This window comes from Bos mutus, chromosome 9 (assembly GCF_027580195.1).
Source record: "Bos mutus isolate GX-2022 chromosome 9, NWIPB_WYAK_1.1, whole genome shotgun sequence".
In the NCBI taxonomy this organism is placed as follows: domain Eukaryota; kingdom Metazoa; phylum Chordata; class Mammalia; order Artiodactyla; family Bovidae; genus Bos; species Bos mutus.
Window position 1 is genome coordinate 33,863,214 of NC_091625.1, and position 22,386 is coordinate 33,885,599.

General features: G+C 36.8%; 1 protein-coding gene across 1 annotated transcript in view; it reads right to left on the reverse strand.

The window, feature by feature from the left end:
- The window catches only part of RFX6 (regulatory factor X6), a 52,820-nt gene that overhangs the window by 26,854 nt on the left and 3,580 nt on the right, over positions 1-22,386 (reverse strand). Inside the window, exons 4-6 of the mRNA XM_005896856.3 lie at positions 20,705-20,766; positions 7,069-7,146; positions 5,973-6,000 (exon numbers count right to left, since the gene is read on the reverse strand). Coding sequence (XP_005896918.2) covers positions 5,973-6,000; positions 7,069-7,146; positions 20,705-20,766 — 168 coding nt within the window. The remainder of the gene's footprint in view (positions 1-5,972; positions 6,001-7,068; positions 7,147-20,704; positions 20,767-22,386) is intronic.

Here is a 22,386-nt window from a genome sequence, read left to right on the forward strand (position 1 = left end):
GCCGTCTGATAGAACTTTCTGGGATGATGAAAATGTTCTATTATCTGCACTGTTCAAACACAATATTCACTAGCCAGCACTTGAAATGTAAATAATGTGACAAAGAAACTGAATGTTTTAGGTAATTAATAGTCATTTGTGGCTAGTGGCTGCCATACTGCATAGCATAGTATTTGTAGCTATTAATCCTCTATCACTTATATATGATATATACCCAGATTTATGTTATACATTTTACATATTTGAAGCCATATTTGTTTTTGCATCCTGTTTTACTTCCTAACACTTCTCCATGTCATTAAAAGTCTTTAATAAATGATATGATATTCAGTCCTGTAAACGTCTTACAAATTATGTGACCATTTTTTATTATTAGTCATTTAGATTGATATGTTTCACACCATAGTCAATAACAATTTTGTACATAATATTTTGTTTGCATTTTCTATTTTTTCTTTATGTGAGATTCATACAAAGGTGAAATTAGTGGGAGAAAGAGTATGAACACGTCTAAGATTTGAACATGGATCTTGCAATGATCTTCCAGAAAATTTGTTCTGTCTTCACCAGCAGGATATGAAAGAGCTTATCTCACCATACTTTTACCAGCTTAATAATAATTTTTATATTTGACAATTTCATTATTTAAAATCTAATTTAAATGTATTTGGTAGTTCATTTTCATGCATTTATTGGCCTTTTCTTCCTCGTGTGTTTTGTCTATTCATGTCTTTTTAAAAAACTGTTATTGAGGTCCTCCTATTTTTTAAATAAATTGTTAGTATTTCTTCACGTAGTAGAGATGTTATCCTATTGTCATATTTGCATGTGACAATGGACTAATATCTTCCCATTGTCTTTTTTTGACTTCAGATTTTGTATATGATACTTTGATTTAAAGAATTTTTCATGTTTTCATTTTTTTCCCTTTGAAATTTCTTAAATTGTTTTCATGCTTAAAAAGTTATTCTCCCTTCAGAAAGGAGGTAGATATATTTCCTTCTAATTATTATTTTTTATTTAATAACTTATATGAACTTCATACAGATATAAACTTTAGAATTTTTTTTTTCCAAAATAGACCATTTTTCTAACATTAAGCCCTGAAGAATTTTATTTATTTATTTGGTACTCTCTCTTCTTCCATAAAGGAATTATGACAATTCATTGAAAAATACTTCTTCCTTCATTGGGTATAATGTGTCCTTTCTTACACACTAAATTATTACATACACTTGGGCCTTTTTTCAGGTATCTAATCTCTGCTGTAGATTTGTTCTACCTACATTTGAGTTAGTATAATAGTGTCATAATTTTGGTATCTGCCAGACATGGCTCCTTTGAGTATTCTTCTTTATACTTCCCTCAACTATTACTTCCTATACACCCTTTGTGCAGGCGTGCATGCTCAGTCACTGAGTCGTGTTATACTCATTGTGACCGCAGGGACTGTAGCCTGCCAGGCTCCTTTGCCCATGGAATTTTCCAGGCAAGAACACTACAGTGACTTGCCATTTCCTACTGCCAGGAATCTTCCCCATCCAGAGACTGAACGTGTGTCCTTGCGTCTCCTGCATTGGCAGGTGGATTCTTTACCACTGAGCAACCTGGGAAACCCCATATATCCTTTCAGATCAAGTTAATTTCCAAAAATAACTGCTCACTCAAATTTTTTTAATATAAATTTTTTTTAATTGGAGGCTAATTACTTTACAATATTGTATTGGTTTTGCCATATATGCATCAACATGAATCCGCCATGGGTGTACATGTGTTCCCCATCCTGAATCCCCCTCCCACCTCCCTCTCAAATTTTTAAATAGAGTATTAAATGTCTAAATTTAAGGAAGAATTGACACAGGGTAGCCATTCCCCTTTTCAGAGGATCTTCCCAACCCAGGGATTGAACCTGGGTCTCCTGCTTTGCAGGCAGATTTTTTACCATGTGAGCCACCAGGGATGGCTTTTCTTTTGATTACTCCCAAATATTTTGCATTTCTGCTGTTTCCTGAAATTTACATTTTACAATGTTCTACCTTTCCTGTCTTCCCCAGAAACTGTTCCCACCTCTCTCAACCGGGAATCTGTGAGAAAAGTTCTGTAGAAAACAATTTGAATGACCATTTTCTCAGTTCTCCCAAGGAAAGCACTTGGCTAGTACAATTTCAGATGCATAAAAGTACTCATTCCCTACATACAATGGATGCCTTGGGGCATTGAGACTACATTCTGTCTGGAAATCCTGACTGAGAAGAGCTGGGACTTCAAAGTTCTTCAGACTTCTACGACCCCCTACCAAGATTTCACTCACAGAAAATGACCTGACTGCTGGTACCTCAGAGAGGAAACGAAACCCACCAAACTATCTCAATTTCCTGCCACAAAATCTACAAACCTACTTCATCTGAACTAAGCCATTCCTCTTTTCAGTTTTAATGAAATAAATTTCCTTCTCTCTAGGGCCACTTCCTCCACTCCAAAGCTCTTCCTTGCCCATCTCTTCAGTGACCCTGTACTCTCAATTCTCTTTCACATCTTCAGTCTCTACTCTTTACTGACTATGTTTTATCAACATCAGAACCACAGTTCAATCTTCCTTCTGAACTAATGGTCAAGCCCACCCCTATCCTAAGTTTTCTACATTCAATTCCACTGCCCACTCATTTCACAAATCAGTCAAACCCTAGCTCTCTCACAAATCAATCAAACCCTAGCACTGAAAATGCTCTCCCTGAAGTTATTGTCTGTACTTAACTCATTCCATAGACCTTTTCCAATCCGTGTCTTGATGGCCCTTTAGCTCCATTTGATAGCAGCAAGCATTCCCTTCCCTTGGAAGCACTCTTTTCTCCTGGCTTCTGTGTCACTATGTTCTCCTTTCTCTTCCCTCTCTGGATTCTCCTCTCTTGTTCTTCTTTCCCACTTTTCACAACTCTTTTCTCATAATGTTTTTTTCTTCTCATTTATTTTCTCCCTTTATGTGTTTACCCTTTACCATGACTTCAGTCACCACCAAACTAAATACCTAAATCCTCTCATCCAGTCATATATATCCAACTGCTCACTTCAAGTATACACTGGATATTTTATAAACACATCAAATATTTGTTGTTGTTCAGCCACTATGTCATGTCCAGCTCTTTGCAACCCCACAGACTGCAGCAAATCAGACTTCCCTGTTCTTCACTATCTCTCAGAGTTGGCTCAAACTCATGTTTGTTGAGTTGGTGATGCTATACAACCATCTCATCCTCTGTCACCCTCTCCTCCTCTCACCTCAATCTTTCTCAGGATCAGGGTCTTTTCCTTGGTGGCTTCCCTGGTGGCTCAGACAGTAAAGAATCTGCTTGCAATGCAAGAGATTTGGGTTCATTCCCTGGGTCGGGAAGATCCCCTGGAGAAGGGAATGGCTACCCACTTCAGTATTCTTGCCTGGAGAATTCTGTGGACAGAGGAACCTGGCAGGCCACAGTCCATGAGGTCACAAAGAGTCGGACACAACATAAAATATAGCAAGTTCCAAACTGAGCCCTTCATCTTTCTATTCTTTCTACCAGTTTCTCTTCCAGTACTTCCTGGCTAAAATCAGTCATTTCTCTCCATCCTTTGGGCTTTTATCCTTATTTGGATATTTTCTTATCCAGACTATCCATGTATCTATAGCATGATGCTCCTTTTGTTTGCCTTCCTGTTTGCTGGTTTTTAATATTTGACAACATCAGAGACATTTTTGGTTTTCACAGTGAGGTGGAGGGAGAGCTATTGGATCTGATGGATAGAAACCAGAGACTCTGTGATGTTGAAATATCCTACAAATGCACAGGACATCTCCCACTACACAGAATTATCTGGCCTAAAATGTCAGTGGTACTAAGGCTGAGAAATCCTAATCTATGTTCCATCTGTCTGGACCACTCTTCTCCTCCTCCAAAATCCTACTTATCTCAGTTCTATCTTTAAATGTTACTTCCTGTAGGAAATGTCCTTAATCACTTATACTAGGTTAACCCTCGAGACACTCTTTATGATTAGTTATGATGACTTGCTCAAGGTACATTTTTCTGCTACACTATATAGGATCAAACTTATCCATTCACAATTTTGTTCCCACATACCTATAATACCACATATCTATTAATTAACATTTCAACCATGGGTTTAAAAAATAGAATTTTATTTTGAATTTGTAAGAAAACAAATACATCTCAGTTTCCTTAGCTGTAAACTGGCAATATTATTACCTATTTTCCCTACCTCACCATTCTTAATGCTTAAATGACCTGAAGGATATGAAGATTTGCACTGAAAGTCTCACATCCTAAGCAAACTGATGGTTGGTCACTCCAAATACAAAACAATTTTAAAAAATTTCAACTTTGTTAAACATATATCTTATCATAATTTTTTTAAAGTATTTAGACTCATTGGAAAAGACCCTGATGCTGGGAAAGATTGAGGGCAAGAGGAGAAGGGGGCAACAGAGGATGAGATGGTTGGATGACATCACTGACTCAATAAACGTAAGTTTGAGCAACCAGGAGATAGTGAGGGACAGGGAAGTCTGGCACGCTGCAGTCCATGGGGTCACAAAAAGTCAGACATGACTTAGTGACTGAACAGCAAAAAGAATATTTTCGAGCTTTTAGACAGCCCTTAACTGTGCTCATTTATATAATAATCACAATAATTATACTCTATTATTGCTTCAGGTAGCTTTAGAAAAATAGGCTGTATAGGCTAATTGAAAAATTATTTTTACTTTATTAACAAAATCTATACCCGAGTTTTTATTGTGCTCTTCTAAGGAGGAAGAAGTAGACATGAGAAAAATTTTTCTTTTACTTGATAAAGCGAGGCTTGCCACCTGCATGCTGTACCAGCTAATGGACTGATGGTACCACCAGCTCTTCAAAACAGTAGAAGGAACACCTGAGAGAAATGATTTAAACTCCCTATTGACATAAACTTCAGTCAACTGAAGTGTATTTCTAAGTCAATATTTTTGCACTTTCACAACTGTTTATCTAATAAAGAGCTATTATTTCATTGATAAAAAAGCAATCTGGAGGATTTTATTATGTAATTAGCCATTAACTGTATTAAAAGCACTTGTGGGAAGAAATTGGCCATTTCAGAAGATTGGGGGGTTTTATATTATTTCTTAATATGTTTGCATCATTTCACCAAACTAATGGAGTTACAATTTACCTCAGGTCCAGATGGACCACACAACACATTGTCATGGGCCCAGGGTTCTGTGGCACCTCCTTTAATGATTAGTTAACTTGAGGATAATGAAGACGTGATCATGTGCCTAATTAGCCATGCAGTCTCTAATGGTAGTTTAAGTCATTTAGATAAAGTCAGTTTGTTGACCTGTTCTTTGGTTGGGAGTGAGAAGGGGGAGAGGAGTCTACAGAGAAAGTGTGTGTTGGGTGAGAAAGTGTGTGCTGTGTGTGTGGTGGGCCCTTTCTCCTTACCTCCCACCTCTGCCACACCCTGCCATCACCCCCAGTGCAGAAGAGAGAAGCAACATCACACACATACACGGTAAAACATCACAGCATAACATTTGGGTTCTTGACAACTATTAAAGGTTTTGTCTAAATAGGTATATATACTCCAAACACCAGTTTTTTCCATATCCTCAGCTTTAGGCTTTTTAAAATTTAAATAAAAATTTTTTGGATCAATGGTGGTCTTTTAAAAAATACTCTTTCTAGTATCTAATACTAGGTGAGAATAATTGAAAAATTCCCCCTGCTAGGTTAATTGGAGGTTCAGTAGGTCCATGTAAAGAATCGTTAATTGCCCCAAATCTAATTTAACTCTGTCTGAAGTGCTCAGCCATTCAAGGGACTCTTAATAAATAACATTTATTTCTATATTTGCTAATAAGGATGAATAACCCTATTGTTAAGCTTGTAATACATGTTATAGCGATATATAATATAAATGAAAATAATTCTTACCTCATTCTTCAGCTTGCTTCCAGAAAACCTTAAAAATAAGAACATTTTTCAGTAATTAAAAATACATATACAGTTATAGCTATCAAGGAAATGCAGAGGACCTACAAAAGCAGTAACTACACCACAACTAGTGAAATAAATCTAGAGAAATGTGTTTGATTTTCAAAGGGACCCAAGCCTCTAAGGGAAAGCAGAATAAAGGATATTGAGCAGTCAGGTAAGAATTGAGACAAGGAAGGCACATAATACGAAGCATTTGTGTGTTCTAGCCTGTATTTTCACTTCACAGCAAGCAGTGGTTAATAAGCTGCCATAATGTTCTCTATAGTATCTGAGTTTCATCTTAGTATGACTTAGGTGACTAAAGTTATTTGCTTTTCCACAAGATATCTTACTTTTAAAAATAAATCATTCTTTTAAGAGTTAAGAGCAGTTCTTGGTAAATCATACCATAAAGAAATTTCGGATGCAGATCTAATCGTTTGGAGTTCTAATTTTTAAAAAATAATAATTGCATATTATCACTGGTTTCATTCAATGCCACCTTACTTGTCAATAACATCCTCCTGAGAGTTGATGGCAGATTAGAGCAACATGTTCTTTATATTCATTTGTATTTTTTCCTTCACAGAGACTCAGTAGCTGGGGTCAGAAGCTTTATCATACTAAAGTAAGCTGGTATATCAGAGCATATGTGACTAGAGATGAATAAGCTTTTCATTCTCATAAGATACTGGCCAAAGCATCTTTAAAGCAGGTTATCACATAGAAAAAAATACATTTTCTGCCTTTATTTTATTGAATCTAGCTTGAAAATCAATTTAGCCTTAGAAGCAAATATTAATTTAAAAGTAATTCTGCTTCCCTGGTTTCTCTTTTACATCTCTCTGGGACACCTGGCTCACCAGTAATTTCTCATTAATGACTGCAAATTATATAAATTGCCCAGTCATTGTAAGTGTCCGTACAAAGTTAAAATTAAGGTCTGATGCTTAAAGGAAAACATTTCAATAAGCAAAGTTAGCAAGTCATTTTATTCAATATATATTATTTAAAGACATTCAGAGAACTTGTCTTGAAGATAGCAGGACTCTACCTTGTCAGGCCTTTTCCAGAATAAACGGAGTGGTAATATGCACTACTCTCTTTGATGCCAATCCCATAATAATGATACCTAGAACAAGAACCAGCTCTGTGTTAATATAGTTTTTTGAAGTGGAAAACTAAAGTAGAATTGAAGTGAATCACAGATAAGAACTGCAGTCGCTTGATCATCATCTTCCTCTCCTGACTTTTTTCAAGTAACATCTTAATGTGTTTAATCCTTCTTTAACAGTAACTATCAGGAAGCAATTGTTAGAACTGGACATGGAACAACAGACTGGTTCTAAATAGAAAGAGGAGTACATCACCCTGCTTATTTAACTTCTATGCAGAGTACATCATGAGAAATGCTGGGCTGGAAGAAGCACAAGCTGGAATCAAGACTGCCGGGAGAAATATCAATAACCTCAGATACGTAGATGACACTACCCTTATGGCAGAAAGTGAAGAGGAACTAAAAAGCCTCTTGATGAAAGTGAAAGAGGAGAGTGAAAAAGTTGGCTTAAAGCTCAACATTCAGAAAATGAAGATCATGGCATCTGGCCCCATCACTTCATGGGAAATAGATGGGGAAACAGTGGAAACAGTGTCAGACTTTATTTTGGGGGGCTCCAAAATCACTGCAGATGGTGATTGCAGCCATGATTATTATAAAACGCTTACTCCTTGGAAGGAAAGTTATTTCCAACCTAGATAGCATATTGAAAAGCAGCGACATTACTTTGCCAACAAAGGTCCGTCTAGTCAAGGCTATGGTTTTTCCAGTGGTCATGTATGGATGTGAGAGTTGGACTGTGAAGAAAGTTGAGTGCTGAAGAATTGATGCTTTTGAACTGTGGTGTTGGAGAGGACTCTTGAGAGTCCCTTGGACTGCAAGGAGACCCAACCAGTCCATCCTAAAGGAGATCAGTCCTGGGTGTTCACTGAAAGGACTGATGCTGGGAGCTGAAACTCCAGTACTTTTGGCCACCTCATGCGAAGAGTTGACTCATTGGAAAGGACCCTGATGCTGGGAGGGATTGGGGGCAGAAGGAGAAGGGGACGACAGAGGATGAGATGGCTGGATGGCATCGCTGACTCGATGGACATGAGTTTGAGTGAACTCCGGGAGTTGGTGATGGGGCCTGGCGTGCTGTGATTCATAGGGTTGCAAAGAGTCGGACATGACTGAGTGACTGAACTGAACTGAACTGAACTGAACCCAACTTATGGTCCTATTTCTGGCTCTAAGCTTGAAAAAGAAGGAAAATCATCTACTGCCAATCCCCTCAAACCTCTAAAAAATTAGGTTTCAAAAGGCATAAAAAGAAAAAAAAATGTAATTGCAGGCATTTAACTGTAGGCACTTAAATTTGTAAATGTAGACACTGGCTCTAAGTATATCCAGTGTAACGATCTACAAATTGCTTGGTTCAATTTGAATGTGGTCAACTGAAACAGAAAACAGTGGGTCCTCTTCGTAGTACATTTATTGAATGGAGAAGAATATGACTTTATGTGTGGGGAAGACAATGATGTCATGTATAAGAATATGTACAAAAGCATATGACCCTTTAAAAGTTATTTTCCTCAGGAGGAGTGAAAAGCCCAATTCACTGTCATTTTCACTTCAAGTTTTTGTGCAACAATGGGGAGAAAACAACTATGTGATGAATCAGTGGAAATATGAAACATGGAATTAACAGTGTGAACAGTTTGTTATCAGTGTCTCTATGGAACCGGCTGCTGCTGCTGCTAAGTCGCTTCAGTCGTGTCCGACTCTGTGCGACCCCATAGACGGCAGCCCAACAGGCTCCACCATCCCTGGGATTCTCCAGGCAAGAACACTGGAGTGGGTTGCCATTTCCTTCTCCAATGCATGAAAGTGAAAAGTGAAAGTGAAGTCGCTCAGTCGTGTGTGACTCTTAGCGACCTCATGGACTGCAGTGCACCAGGCTCCTCCATCCATGGGATTTTCCAGGCAAGAGTACTGGACTGGGGTGCCATTGCCTTCTCCATGGAACTGGAGACACAGGCAAATGTAGCATCCCATGGAATCTCAAGTTGTACCCCATTCTCCTCAACTGCAGAATCCTGACTTACTTTACAGTCAAGTACAAATGCTACACACGGGCCACAAACACCAGCTGGACAGCGGGTATTTAGTGAGGGTGGCCAAAGTTTGCTCATTTCTGCCTTCACTTTCCCTTCCCTTCTCTGCCTACCATATAGCACCATCAAATATTTGGTTATCTACCATTTCAATTTGCATTCATCTAAAATTAGGGAAGGAATGAAATAAAAGGATAAGGGGGCTTCCAGTAGACTTCAGTGTAATCATATTTAAAAAATTCATTTCTTAGCATTGCCATCTGAGTTTGAAGTGGAGAAGACAATGGAGGATCTATGTTTCAAGGCCCCTTTGCTGACCTCAATAATAAAGATGGGACTTGGCAGAGCAACTCTAACCTTAAATGTTTTCAAGTCTCAGGACAAGAGTACAAATGGAGGCCCACAGGCCTTATACCTAATTACTTAAAATAGATAAATCGAGTGAACACACTGTGAAACAAAATGTCCCTGTCCTGTCGTGACAGCATACCGCCATAATGATCTGGCAGGTAGGTCTGAACGTAGAATGCCTGGCCTCCTGAAGTTCCATGAGGAAACATGGTGGTGTGAGAAGAGCCATCCCCACCTCACTTCTCCCCCAGCCTCTGCTCCTCTGTTCACTGTGAGGGGCTGCTCGAGACCACTCCAACCTCCACATCCAAGTTCCACCCTCACACACACCTGAACAGGTGCCCCCGAGCAGCCCAGGAGGTCTATGTCTCTTGAGGATGGATGAAGGAAGAGGCCTACATAGGCCCAGGAGGCAGGCCTGAGGCCGTTTGGAGTTCTTGGGCCCCATGGACTTAAAATGTGGGCTGGAAGGGGCATGTGGTCTCCAGGTGGGCACATCCATGTGGGCTGTGAATTCCTTGTCTCCTGAGGAGACCAGCTGAAAGAGGGCAGAAACAGAGCCCTCTGTAAATGTGAGTCCCAGAGATGGCTTCTCACCCATTAGGTTTCAAGGGCAGTATGATGGTAGAGAAGATGCCTCTAATGACGCTGGGCCATTTGAGATGAAAAAGAAAGTGTTTCTAAATATGAAAAAAATACATAATTATAATAAGAAATGCTTCAGAAAGAGCTGTTCTATTTGATCAAGGTAGTGAAGATATTTTATGAGTGTAGCAGACTTGGAATAAGTGTTCAAGCCTTCAGTTTTGGAAGAAAAACAAAATCAGTCTATTAACCTAAAGAGAATAAGCTCCATTTTTACAGTAAGAAAATAACCCTCTGGTAGATAAGGGAAAAGCACCTCTATGGTATATTGGGACAAAGAGAGAAATGAAGGAAATATGAAACTTAAGCAAACTCCAAAATTTTGAGTTCATTTGTCTCTAATTAGAAGCTAAAAGAAGAAAACTATTTAAATCATAGATAAAGACATTACCAAAATCAGCTATAGTAATAGAAAATAATAAGGTAAATACCTAAAAACCATAACAAATGGACATATTTAGATGACATTCAGCCAAGCATATTAGGATTAGTGAACATAAGTCTGAAATAATTATAACTATTTTTCTTTTATTAGGTTTTAGAACTAAGATACCAAAAGAAAATGACTTTGTATTGGGTTAAATAAAGCAAGAGATGCCTGAGAACAAGAGAAACTATTACAGTGAAAATAAACTGCAATTTCACGATCTTTTGCAAAGCTTGCTCTTTGCTCTATAGATGCCACAGTTCAAATAACTTCACTAACACAGCATTGTAAATCAATTATACTCCAATTAAAAATGAATTAATACAAACATCATTGTAGCCACTGTCTGAAGCAATACATAGTAAGCATTGGTTTAAAGCTGATTGATCTTCCAGGTGGTGCTAGTGGTAAAAAAAAATCCCCCTGTCAATGCAGGAGACTAAGAGACATGGGTTCAGTCCCCGGGTTGGGAAGATGCCCTGGAGAAGAACATAGCAACCCACTCTAGTTAGTAGTCTTGCTTAGAGAATCCCATGGACAGGGAACCTGGGATGCTACAGTCCATAGGGTCACAAAGAATCAGACATAATGGAAGCAACTTAGCACTCAGCACTCATTCTTTTATATAATTTGATCTTCTTGTTTCTCATTTATAATCCTTTTTTCAACATGTAAGTAATATTACACCATGATGAAATGTTTTGCCATGTAAACTGAGAAGAAACTACTTGCCTTCACATGTGGTAGACAACATTTGTAAGACAAATCAAAGGGATAACCATGAGTTCAGCAAATATTAGCTGGCACACTGTATCCTGACCACCGTGTGAGCTGTCAACACAATGATTAAAAACCAGACCTGGATAATCAACCAGGAACCTATATGTTTCTGCATTTCACCCTGGTTCATGGCTTCTTGAGCCCAGCTGCCTGCCAGTCACAGAGCAGTGACCACACTGAAAAACCCTTAGGCAAACTTTACTTCCATTTAAAAATATCACTTGATGATCACTTTTTGTAAAAATTGCAACATCCTTTAGGACCCCCCAAAATACTAACGGATTTGTAATTCTTTTTTTACTTTATATTTTTAAGGAAAGGATATTTTTATTACACAATTCATTTGTTCCTTATTTTTATAAAACAGCTATTATTTTGCTTCCTCCCTTCTCGTCATTAAGACAGAATATCTTTAAAAATGGGTTTCCCTGGTTGCTCAGATGGTAAAAAATCCACCTGCAATGCGGGAGACCTGGGTTCGATCCCTGGGTCAGGAAGATCTCCTGGAAGAGGGCATGGCAACTCACTCCAGTATTCTTGCCTGGAGAATCCCCATGGACAGAGGAGCCTGGCTCACTACAGTCCATGGGGTCGCAAAGAGTCGGACACAACTGAGCAACTAAGCACACACACATCCTTAAAAATAGAAGTATTTAATACCTCCACCTACAATGAGAATCAAGATGTTATATCTAAAAAAAAATCTTTTAAGTAATGTATTTTATTCATAGGTCACATATAAATGACACCATCAACCAGATATACATTGACACCTGAAGAAGGTAATTGGTCAGCAATTTTCCACTCTAGAAGGGAGAAGCAGCCAGCCCTTTTCTCATTAGCAATGTCTCATAATTGAGACATGTTGATGTACTTGAGCATGTTACATGAGCACAACCTTATAAATATGCTGGCCAACAAGGAACTAGTGAAAGAGTGAACACTCTTTCAAACATGTATCCAAGGCTTACTGTGTGCTAGGAGCTAACGATTCAAAAAGATACTGATGAGGGTTTCCGCCCTGGGGGAGTGGGTAGTCTTGTGGGGCGGGGGGAAGCATGCAAAGAAAGAATTGCAAACTAACATGTGTTAAAACTGAAGCAGGTGATAGTCAATACCAGTATAAACAGTTACCACTTATTGAGCAACTATTACATGTAAAGAATTTTACCTATACTTCACCTCAAAATTCCACAGCAGCCTGCAGATAAAGTAATATTTCCATTTCAAAGCAAAGTTCAAAAAGGTTATGTGATTTTTTTGAATGAGTTGTGTGAAAGGTTATGAGTTTGAAGACAAAATTCAAACCCGAAGCTCCACAGAGCACTCTCTGTGAGATCATGTTCCCTCCATACTCATGATACGAAAATTACACTGCATCTTAATTTAATTTATAATTAGAAATTCTTAGATGAAATATAGTTCAAACATGCTTGCACTCAGCAGACACATTCCCTCTCCAACTTCAGCATTAATCATTAAGAATTAATAGCTAACTTGAATCATTAAGAACAATACCATTGGTCTGAATGTTTCATATTTGAAATTCTATATGTAAACAAACATACCCTCTAGAATATAAGCTCCCTATAAAGGTAATAAACATTTGTTGAATAAATAAATTCATCACATGAAAAAAGTTAAAAATAACAATATATCATAAAGAAAATGTTAAAAACAAGAATTTGTTAATAAAGGGCATGCATACAGTATCATACACTTAAACACAGCACAATTTAAAATTTGATAGAGATTTTAAAATCTCTTGTCTAATGTGACGTGAGGAAATTGACTAATTCCTTTAACTCTACCACAAGTACTGAATGATTTAGGGAGACCCGGGTTCAATCCCTGGGTCGGGAAGATCTCTTGGAGAAGGAAATGGCAACCCACACTAGTATTCTTGCCTGGAGAATCCCATGGATGGAGGAGCCTCGTAGGCTACAGTCCATGGGGTCGCAAAGAGTCAGACACAACTGAGAGGCTTCACTTTCACTTTTGTGAATAATAATAATAATAATAAACTATTACATTTATTGAATATATAGTTTACCTATAAAGTAAAGTAAAATAAATATTACTTTACTTGCAGGCTGCTGTGGAAATTCAAGGTGAAGTATACGTAAAGTTCTTTACATGTAATAGTCGCTTAATAGGTAGTAACTATTTATACTGAATAATAATAAAGACAATTTCTCTCTTTTGAGTTCCTTGCTTTCCTTAAACAATGTGTGCTTTCCTCCCTTCGTGCTTTTATCTTGTTGAGCTCTGCTCTGGGAATGCCTTCTTCCTACACGTCCTCACTTGTTATCCATGATTCAAGCAAGTTTTGCACGGTATCTTAGGTAAAATTAATTTCTCTGTCCTTCGAACTCTTGGTCAGTTATCCCATGTAGCTTTGTATCTCGTACTACTGGTATGAGCACACACAGCTTCTCTCTCCTACTGACCAGTAAGATTTAGAGGAAGGGAATTTTATCTTTCCCTTCATTGTATTCCCCTTTAGAAATTAATGTATAGAAAAATCCTCATTTATTGGACCAGTCAATGTTTTCTGCTAGAAATCTAGAAACTGATAAAACACACATTTTCTTAAAGCCAATAGTTTTCAATAACTGCTTTCTAAGACTGTGCCTTTTCAGGTTACTGGTAAAATTTTGGAGTTGAACAAAAGTTGTATATCTGAACAATGTATATAAAGGACATGGCAGTCAGTGTATTTAGGTGAAAAGGCTAGAAATTGCTAGAAATATAAATCTCAATATTTTGCAATGACCATTGTAATGCTTTAGCACACTTCATATCCAGTTTCTTCTAGTGCCAGTAAAATAATCTTTCCCCTTTAATCTTCCTTTTAGTCTAACTAGGAACGTATTATCATCTGAGTGATGATTTAGTGTCTTTGAGAGAGATAATTGAGCAGCTCTCTGTCTTCCTAACAGCTGAAGATAAAACTCATAAACAAGGGAGAGTAATTTCAAACAAAACATATGTGAATTTTTTCATCTCACTTGCAACATTTTATATCATTATTTGTTGTTAAAATATTACCCTAAAATAAATCTTGCTAGGAAATATTTGCCAGAAATATTCTAACATAATCAGAATACATACAGGTAAATGTTGAATAAAAAAGTGAGGTTTGCCTCACTATGGGATAAATAGTTTTTTTAACTTATATACCAATAGACAATGCCTATCCTGTAGGTTACTCTATTTCCAAATATTTCACAGTTCTTTCTCCCTATATGATTTTTATCCATTTTTATCCTAAAAGATATATGATGACTGCTTAAGAATCCTGGGTATGATTACCTAATTTAGCTAATAAAACATTTGCATAATACAAGTAGTCCTTGTGATTAACAAAATTGTGTTCATTCATTAGCATCAACTGTCCTTTGCCTTGTATCAGGTGACAGACATCATTTACATTTTAGGAATGGTGAAAAATTATTCATTAATTTTTATGTCCACATTTTAAAGTGAGTGCGTTATATTTTAATAGGACAAATGAAATTATTGCTCCTCTTTTTAGTACTAAAATATTTACTTTGTGTCCAATACTTTCCTTCATTTGATGATCAGTTTATACCTACACCTATAAGTCTTCTTTTCCATTTTGTCATTATATAGAATTCCTGAAACATATGTTCCCACTGAGCTAGTAGCCCTGATGTTAGTTTACATTAGACAAATGATAACTGATAAGGAAATGATGGGATTAAGCTGTTCAGGGCCTTGCAATAACTTACTATGATAAGAGCAGCTGCCATATCAGTTTTATTAACCCACTAAATCACTACTAATAAATAAGATAATAGCTTTTATCTGTCATGTCTGAAAACCGAGATTTGACTGATCAAAGTCTACAAGAAATTAAAATGTAACTTCAAATCAAACAGTTTACTGTGTGCATGAAGTCTCATGAAATCTGCTCAGTGGGTTCCCCTGTCTTTTCCCTTATCCTGCTGAGCGGTTTTGAGCAAGGGTGGGACACAGACTCTTTTGCTAATCATTGTATCTCTAGGGCTTAGTCAGCACCAGGACACAAAGTAAAATGTTTACTGAATACATGAATATTAATAGTGAAAGTTTTTTGACAGTATGTACCCTATTTTACTATTGTCTAAAACTCTTTAGCACCATGCTTTGTACATCAATAAAAATCCATAATATACTATATTCAAAATAATACTTTCATGATATAAAATAGGCAGAAATTACTTTTCATTAAACATTCTTTGTACCTATAGAATTTTGATCCATTTCTATTTATTCAAAATCTAAATTTAAAAATTTTGCACAGGAAAGAAAATCAAAGTATATTATTGACATTGGTGGTGAATCAAAGAGAAGAGAGAAAAAAACCTCAAAAGCAAAGTCAGTTTTTATACTGGTATTGAGAACATGCAGAAACTGCCATTGGGATTGTTAGTTTCCTTGGCAGGAAGGAGATGGTGAGAGTGAATGGAAGGATGGAGGACTGTGTTTATTATTTATTTACTTATAAATAAATTAATACTAAATTTATTCATATGTTAGAAATAATTTAATAGATATTTAGTGATTATACATTCTGGGCACTATTATAAAAATGACAACAAAAAGTTTTCCAAAATTACTAGTAAAATTGGGAGAAATTATAAATCTTGTTTCTCCAAAACATGCTTACTTCTTCATTTATATTTGTTTCATCAATTTTTCACATTTCCAAACACATAAAAAAATATTTTTCATAAAAGGCAAATTTTTGAAATATTAAACAGCCAGTAGAAACGATCATTGTAAAGATAATATGCCAACATAGAGAAATTTTGGACAAAAATTCAAAGCAGAATGTAAAACTGTTTGTGCTACAAATTTGCTTTTATAGAAAACAAAAATATGTCTAAATAAATATAAAATAATTTTAAATGCCTTATGTTGATGCTTGAGAAATGTTGTTAGCTCTTTGAAGAAGAGTCTAATATATTAATGAACATTTACAACTGCTATATCAGAAAAAATAAATAAAATGTATACCTCAAAATCTCAAAAGTTCAATTATACAACTTTTTGATATGACATATTGGAGAGAAGAAATTTTATCAGTTGTTAAAGCACAAACTTTAGAGCCAAATAAACGTTGATTTAAATGCCAACATTTTTATGTTATAGTACCTACATAGCCTTGGGCAAGTCAGTGATCTTTGAACTGCAGTTTCCTCCTTTGCAAAACACAGTAATTCCAATCTTGTATTGTCATCGTAAAGATTAGAGAGTGAGTGTGTATGTGTGCATGTGTGTGTAGTGCTCGATAAGTAATAACTTTTAGTTGCATTGCTGATTTTTGGATGCACTGTGAATAATATATTATTAATTTCATATTACTATTAATAATAATTCTTTACTATTAAGGATAGCAAGGTTGAAAGCATATTCATGTCTCCATTCATTTCTATACTTTTTTCATTTAATTCTCATACCAAATCCAATAGCTAATGGCATAGCCAATTTCTTGATAAAAAGCTGAACAACTCACCCAGTTATATATGGGAATATGGGATTAAAGCTCAGATTTGTTCAACTTTAAACCTCATAATCCTGACCACTAGGTGACTCTACCTCTTGATATATTATCTTCTAAGATTAAAAAAAAGTCTAAGAGTATTTCTTGGAAATGAAAAAGTCAGGAAAATCATCTCACTAAGAATAATTACATCAAAATATGAACAATGACAAAATATACAAACTCTACAGCTTGCCATATCTTTCAACATACTTAGCTGATACAAAGAAAAAAATGTCCCCATGATATCAAGTACCAAAAGTATAATATGCAATTTATAAAAAGCAAATGGCATATCAGCAAAGTAGGAACAAATTCAAATTGTTAATGCTATGCTCTTGGGCATCAGCTGTTCGATACCAAACAAACTCCCTGAAGTCACTACATATTGTTTTACAACATAAACCTACACACGGGAGCCTCACTGTCACAATGGACAAGGTTAATGATTCATTCCTAATCCTAAAGGCTCCTTCTAGGATTAATTGACTTTCTCTGCAGCCTGCCTGCTTGTCCTCTTGTAGACCCCGTGAAGAGGATTTCTCTGCATTGCTTAGCCTCTTTTTCCACTGTCTATTTACCTCAAACACTATTTAATCTTTTATCTCCCTACACAGTTCAGCAGGAATCAAATTCAGTAGAAATTAGCCAGTTAAACTGATTCAACTTTGAAAAAAAGCTGATTTGGTTAGAAGGAATGAGCCAACTTTGTCTTTTTCAATCTGGCATTTCATTTCTCAGGTCACAATACTATTAACATTAACAGGAATCAGTGAAATAGATATTAATTGATAATCTATTATATTGTTTTTGTTTTGTTGCTAAGTTGTGTCCGACTCTTCTGCTACCCCTTCAACTGTAGCCCACCAGACTCCTCTGTCCATGGGATTTCCCAGGAAAGTATACTCAAGTGGGTCACTATTTCCTTCTCTGAGGGGTCTACCCAACCCAGGGATCAAACCCACATCTCCTGCGTTGGCCAGTGGATTCCTTACCACTGATCCAGCAAGGAAATCCTGGGCTTCTCTTGTGGCTCAGCTGGTAAGGAATCCACCTACAATGCGGAAGATCTGGGTTCAATCCCAGGCTTGAAGATCCCCTGAAGAAGGAGAATACTACCAATTCCAGTATTCTGGCCTGGAGAATTCCATGGACCGAATAGTCCATGGGGTTGCAAAGAGTCGGACACGACTGAGCAACTTTCACTTTCACCAGGGGAGTCCAATCTATTACATAGCAGACCACAGGAAGAATACAAGAATGGGTGAGACAAAGTCTCTATCTTCAAAACACTATCTTTTGAGAGGAGGAGATAAGTTAATTTCCCACTAGGATAGGTATCAAAAACTGCTGCTGCTGCTAAATCACTTCAGTTGTGTCCGACTCTGTGCAACCCCATAGACGGCAGCCCACCAGGCTCCCCTGTCCCTGGGATTCTCCAGGCAAGAATACTGGAGTGGGTTGCCATTTCCTTCTCCAATGCATGAAAGTGAAAAGTGAAAGTCAAGTCACTCAGTCATGTCCGACTCTTAGCGACTTCATGGGCTGCAGCCCACCAGGCTCCTCCATCCATGGGATTTTCCAGGCAAGAGTACTGGAGTGGGGTGCCATTGCCTTCTCCCATGAGGGTGCAAAGAAAAAGCCTACAAAATGTCAAGAGGCAAAGAAAAGATTCAAAAGAAGAGGAAGTTCAGGAGACATTCTTTTAAATGGATAGGGGTTCCGTTCCCTTCTAGGGAAAAGGAGATCTTCCATGGAGGAAGACAGCAAGAACAAAACAGTGGCAGTTGAGAGGGAAGCAAACGGAACTAAGTGATCAATAAACTGGTGAGAGCACAGGCTGCATGCTGAAAAGTGAGGAGCAGATAATAAGGTAAGAAAATGGTTTGGCACTAAATCGTAATGGGCCTTTAATGTCGAGGTTAGAAAAGTTTGTCAAGAGCAGGTGAAAGTGTCTGAGGATGACAGAGAAAAGATTGAATCTGAACTTCACAAGGTCAAGATGAGAACTGTACTGAACAGACTAGAAAGACAGGGTCAAGGTCAGGTTTTGAAAGTATGAATGGAGAGAGACACAGATTCAAGAGAATTCATAATAAAATAGGATCTATTTTTTCGGCAAATGACTAAGGCTGAGCTAGCCAAGAGAATACCACAGATCACATGTCTATTACTGAGCCATCTGAAATGTGACTAGTCTGAATTGCTATGTAGTGTAGCTATAAAATACACATGGGATCTCAAACACTGGTAGAAAAGAAAGAATGTAAAATATCTCATCAATAATTTTATTTTTTGTATGGTCAAATTATCATGTTTTGGATATGTTGGCTTAAAAAAATATTAAAATCAATCTCATCTGTCTCATCTTACTTTTTTAACGTGGCTTCTAGAAAATTTTGAATTAAATATGGACTAGATGTTAGGGCAGAAAGAGACACTGGATAAACTGGAAAATAAACGGCAGAAGAGGGAAAAAGACTTGATAGTGGTGTGACAGAAAGGCCATAGAGGAAGCTTTATGCATTTATTTATTTTAAGAGGACATTATCAGTGGATTCAAACTCTAGACAGGTGCCTAGGAAGATCAGCAACAGTAAAAACGAGCCATTGAGTTTTTGTCCAGGTAAAGAAATGGACGAGACAGAGGTATGTGATCAGTGGTAAGGTAAGTGAACAGATAGCTACTCTCAAGAAATAGCAAAGAGAAGAAAAATAACAGCAATATTGAAGAGTATAGCAGGTTTGAGATAATTTTATTTTTATCAACACAGAAGAGATCTGAATATGTTTGTAGACATTAGGAAAGGAAAAACTAAAAAAAAATGGTGGACAAAAGAAATAATGGATGAACAGGAACCTGTAGCTGAAGGTTCTGCAGAGATTGTCACGAGAGATAAGCAAAAGCTAATGTTATCAACAGAGAGAAAACGTGACTGTTCGTTTTATATTTATATTTCCATTGAGTCATTTGTGCCTGTCATTTGTCTTGAATGGAAAACAGGGCGATATAAATAAATTATTATCTGGGAAAAAAAAAAAACAGAAGAAGAACCTGGACCATGTTCAATCCCTCCCTCCCCTTCCTGATCTTTGGAAGTGTGTGGATTCCACCCAGTCACTTAGGCATCCATTTGCATTTCCTTTTCATGATGCTGGTACCTTCAGCCATGGCTTTAAGGTTGTAAAAATGATTCATTTAGATTATTCCACCAGAGGACTTCCCTGGTGGCTCAGTGGTATAGAGTCCGCCTGCCCATGCAGGAGACACAAGTTCGATTCTTGGTCTGAGAAGATCCCACATGACATGGAGCAACAGCCTGTGCACTACACCTATTGAGTCTGTGCTTTAGAGCCCAGGAACCACAGCTACTGAAGCCCATGCACCCTCGAGTCTGTGTTCTGCAACAAGTGAGCCCACCGCAATGAGAAGCCTGTGCACCACAGCTGCAGAGTAGCCCCCACTCGCTAGAGAAAAGCCCGAGAGCAACAAAGATCCTGTACAGCCAAAATTAAATAATAATGTAAAATAAAATAAAGATTATTTCACCAGAAAAAAATGATTTTTCTGTGTAAATTTAGCTTTTTAAACATTATTCTAAAATCCATTTATTTTTTTCTTTTTAGGTCTTAATAGTTAGTAAAGCAGTTCTCTGCTTTATCAAGAAGAGAATACCTAGTTCTATTCACCGATAAAGACAATCCTTGTTTCACACTGTGTTAGTCCTCATGTATAAGGTACCATGTGTACAGATCTGAAATGTGCTTATTCATGTGCCTTACTTTGAATGGCCTCTTGTTCCGAGCCGCCGAGTCGTCAAGAGGGGAAATTTTTGACGAATTGTCTGAAAAGAAAGTCAATTACTTTAGTTTTTAGAAGGTGTGGGGTTCTATTGCAAGCCTCCCATGATCAATTAATTCTAGAAAACAAATGTTGAGCTTTGAGTAAATATTTAGTCTGGAAAAAATAATGTCATACACATATTGATACATAATGACACATCTGCACAGGGAGAGAGGTATTTTTTTTTTGATGATATTGTTCCATTGCCCTTTTCTCAATTTCCAAAGCAGATTATACCAATATGTGCTCTTGCTTGATATTATTACTAGAACAATTATTACTTTATTTATATAGTTTGTGGGAAATTTTGAGTTTCTTTATAGTAATTCTTTGCAGAGATTCACCCAAATTAAATATCTATCTCCAGCTCTGAAAGGACATGGAAATTTTCTTTGTCTTACCAGATCTCCACAGCAGTGTTTTAAATTTTTTCTTTTCTTTGGTTTCAAATTTCAGTGTTTTAAATTCTTTTTCTCTAAACTGACTAAAAATTAGTGCTTGAGTCATGAACAAAAATCTCTTCTGCATAAAACAGCACTTTTAACCTGAATCTTAGGAGATCTAGACATGATCTTCTAAAGACTCCATGGCAGACTTTATGCATTAATGTGCATCAATTTCTTGAGGACTGGTTCTGTAGTTCTTATCCTATCTTCAGTGTTTCATGGCGCCCCAAACAGTTAAGAATTACTATCATAAGGAGGCCTAGTAAAATATTACAGCTAAAATGGATATTAGAAGTCGTCTTATGCAACCTCCTCATTTTATAGAATGAGTGAACTGAGTTTTCAGGAGGTTAAGTGCTTTTCAGGTCTCCCAACAAATTAGAGCCTAGGCTGGAACCAAAATCACTGGATTACCATGCCCTTATCATACTGTGTGCTGTAAACAGATAAGTTTTCAAAATAAATTCATAAATTATTTTATTAAAAAAAAAAAACTGAGAAGCCAGACGATAGTCATCATTATTTTCTAATACAATGAGTCCCTCTACAGGTTAGAATTTGGATTTCAGTTGATAAGAGATGTAATAGTTGAGATCTAAAGTTCCAATTTTTCTGGGATATCTGAGATTTTTTAAGACAATAGAGCAGGACAAGAATCTCAAAAAACAAGACTTTCTCAAGAGATAGATACTGTTTCCAAATTCTTAAAATGAGTCCCATGTATGTAAATACAGTAGCAATCAGTTATAGCGATTCCCATCCTAACCACACAGGTTCAGTAAAAAGGAATGTTTTTAAAGGAGAGAAATTTAACCAATCCTGTCACAACGTCTCGGGAGTTTGGGGTATAAATATACATAAGAGCAAATGGAGAATTAAGAGAACTGTTTATGAGATAGAATAAATGCAATCACCAATTATATTAACAAGATACTTGTCATTTCCACTTAATTTTGCTTCTCAGTACAGGCCATATCATTCTTTTTAATGTATCCCTCTTTGAAGGGAATGGAACTTATCTGAAGCTTCTTTTAAGGTCACATTAAATCTGGTAGCCAGGGTTCTAATATTTAAAACATATAGAATTACAGTTCAAGGTAAAACAAATAGTAGGTAAAATCTACATTAAACATAGAGTAGTTCCAAATGCAGTCCTTAAGAGATTTCATTTACAA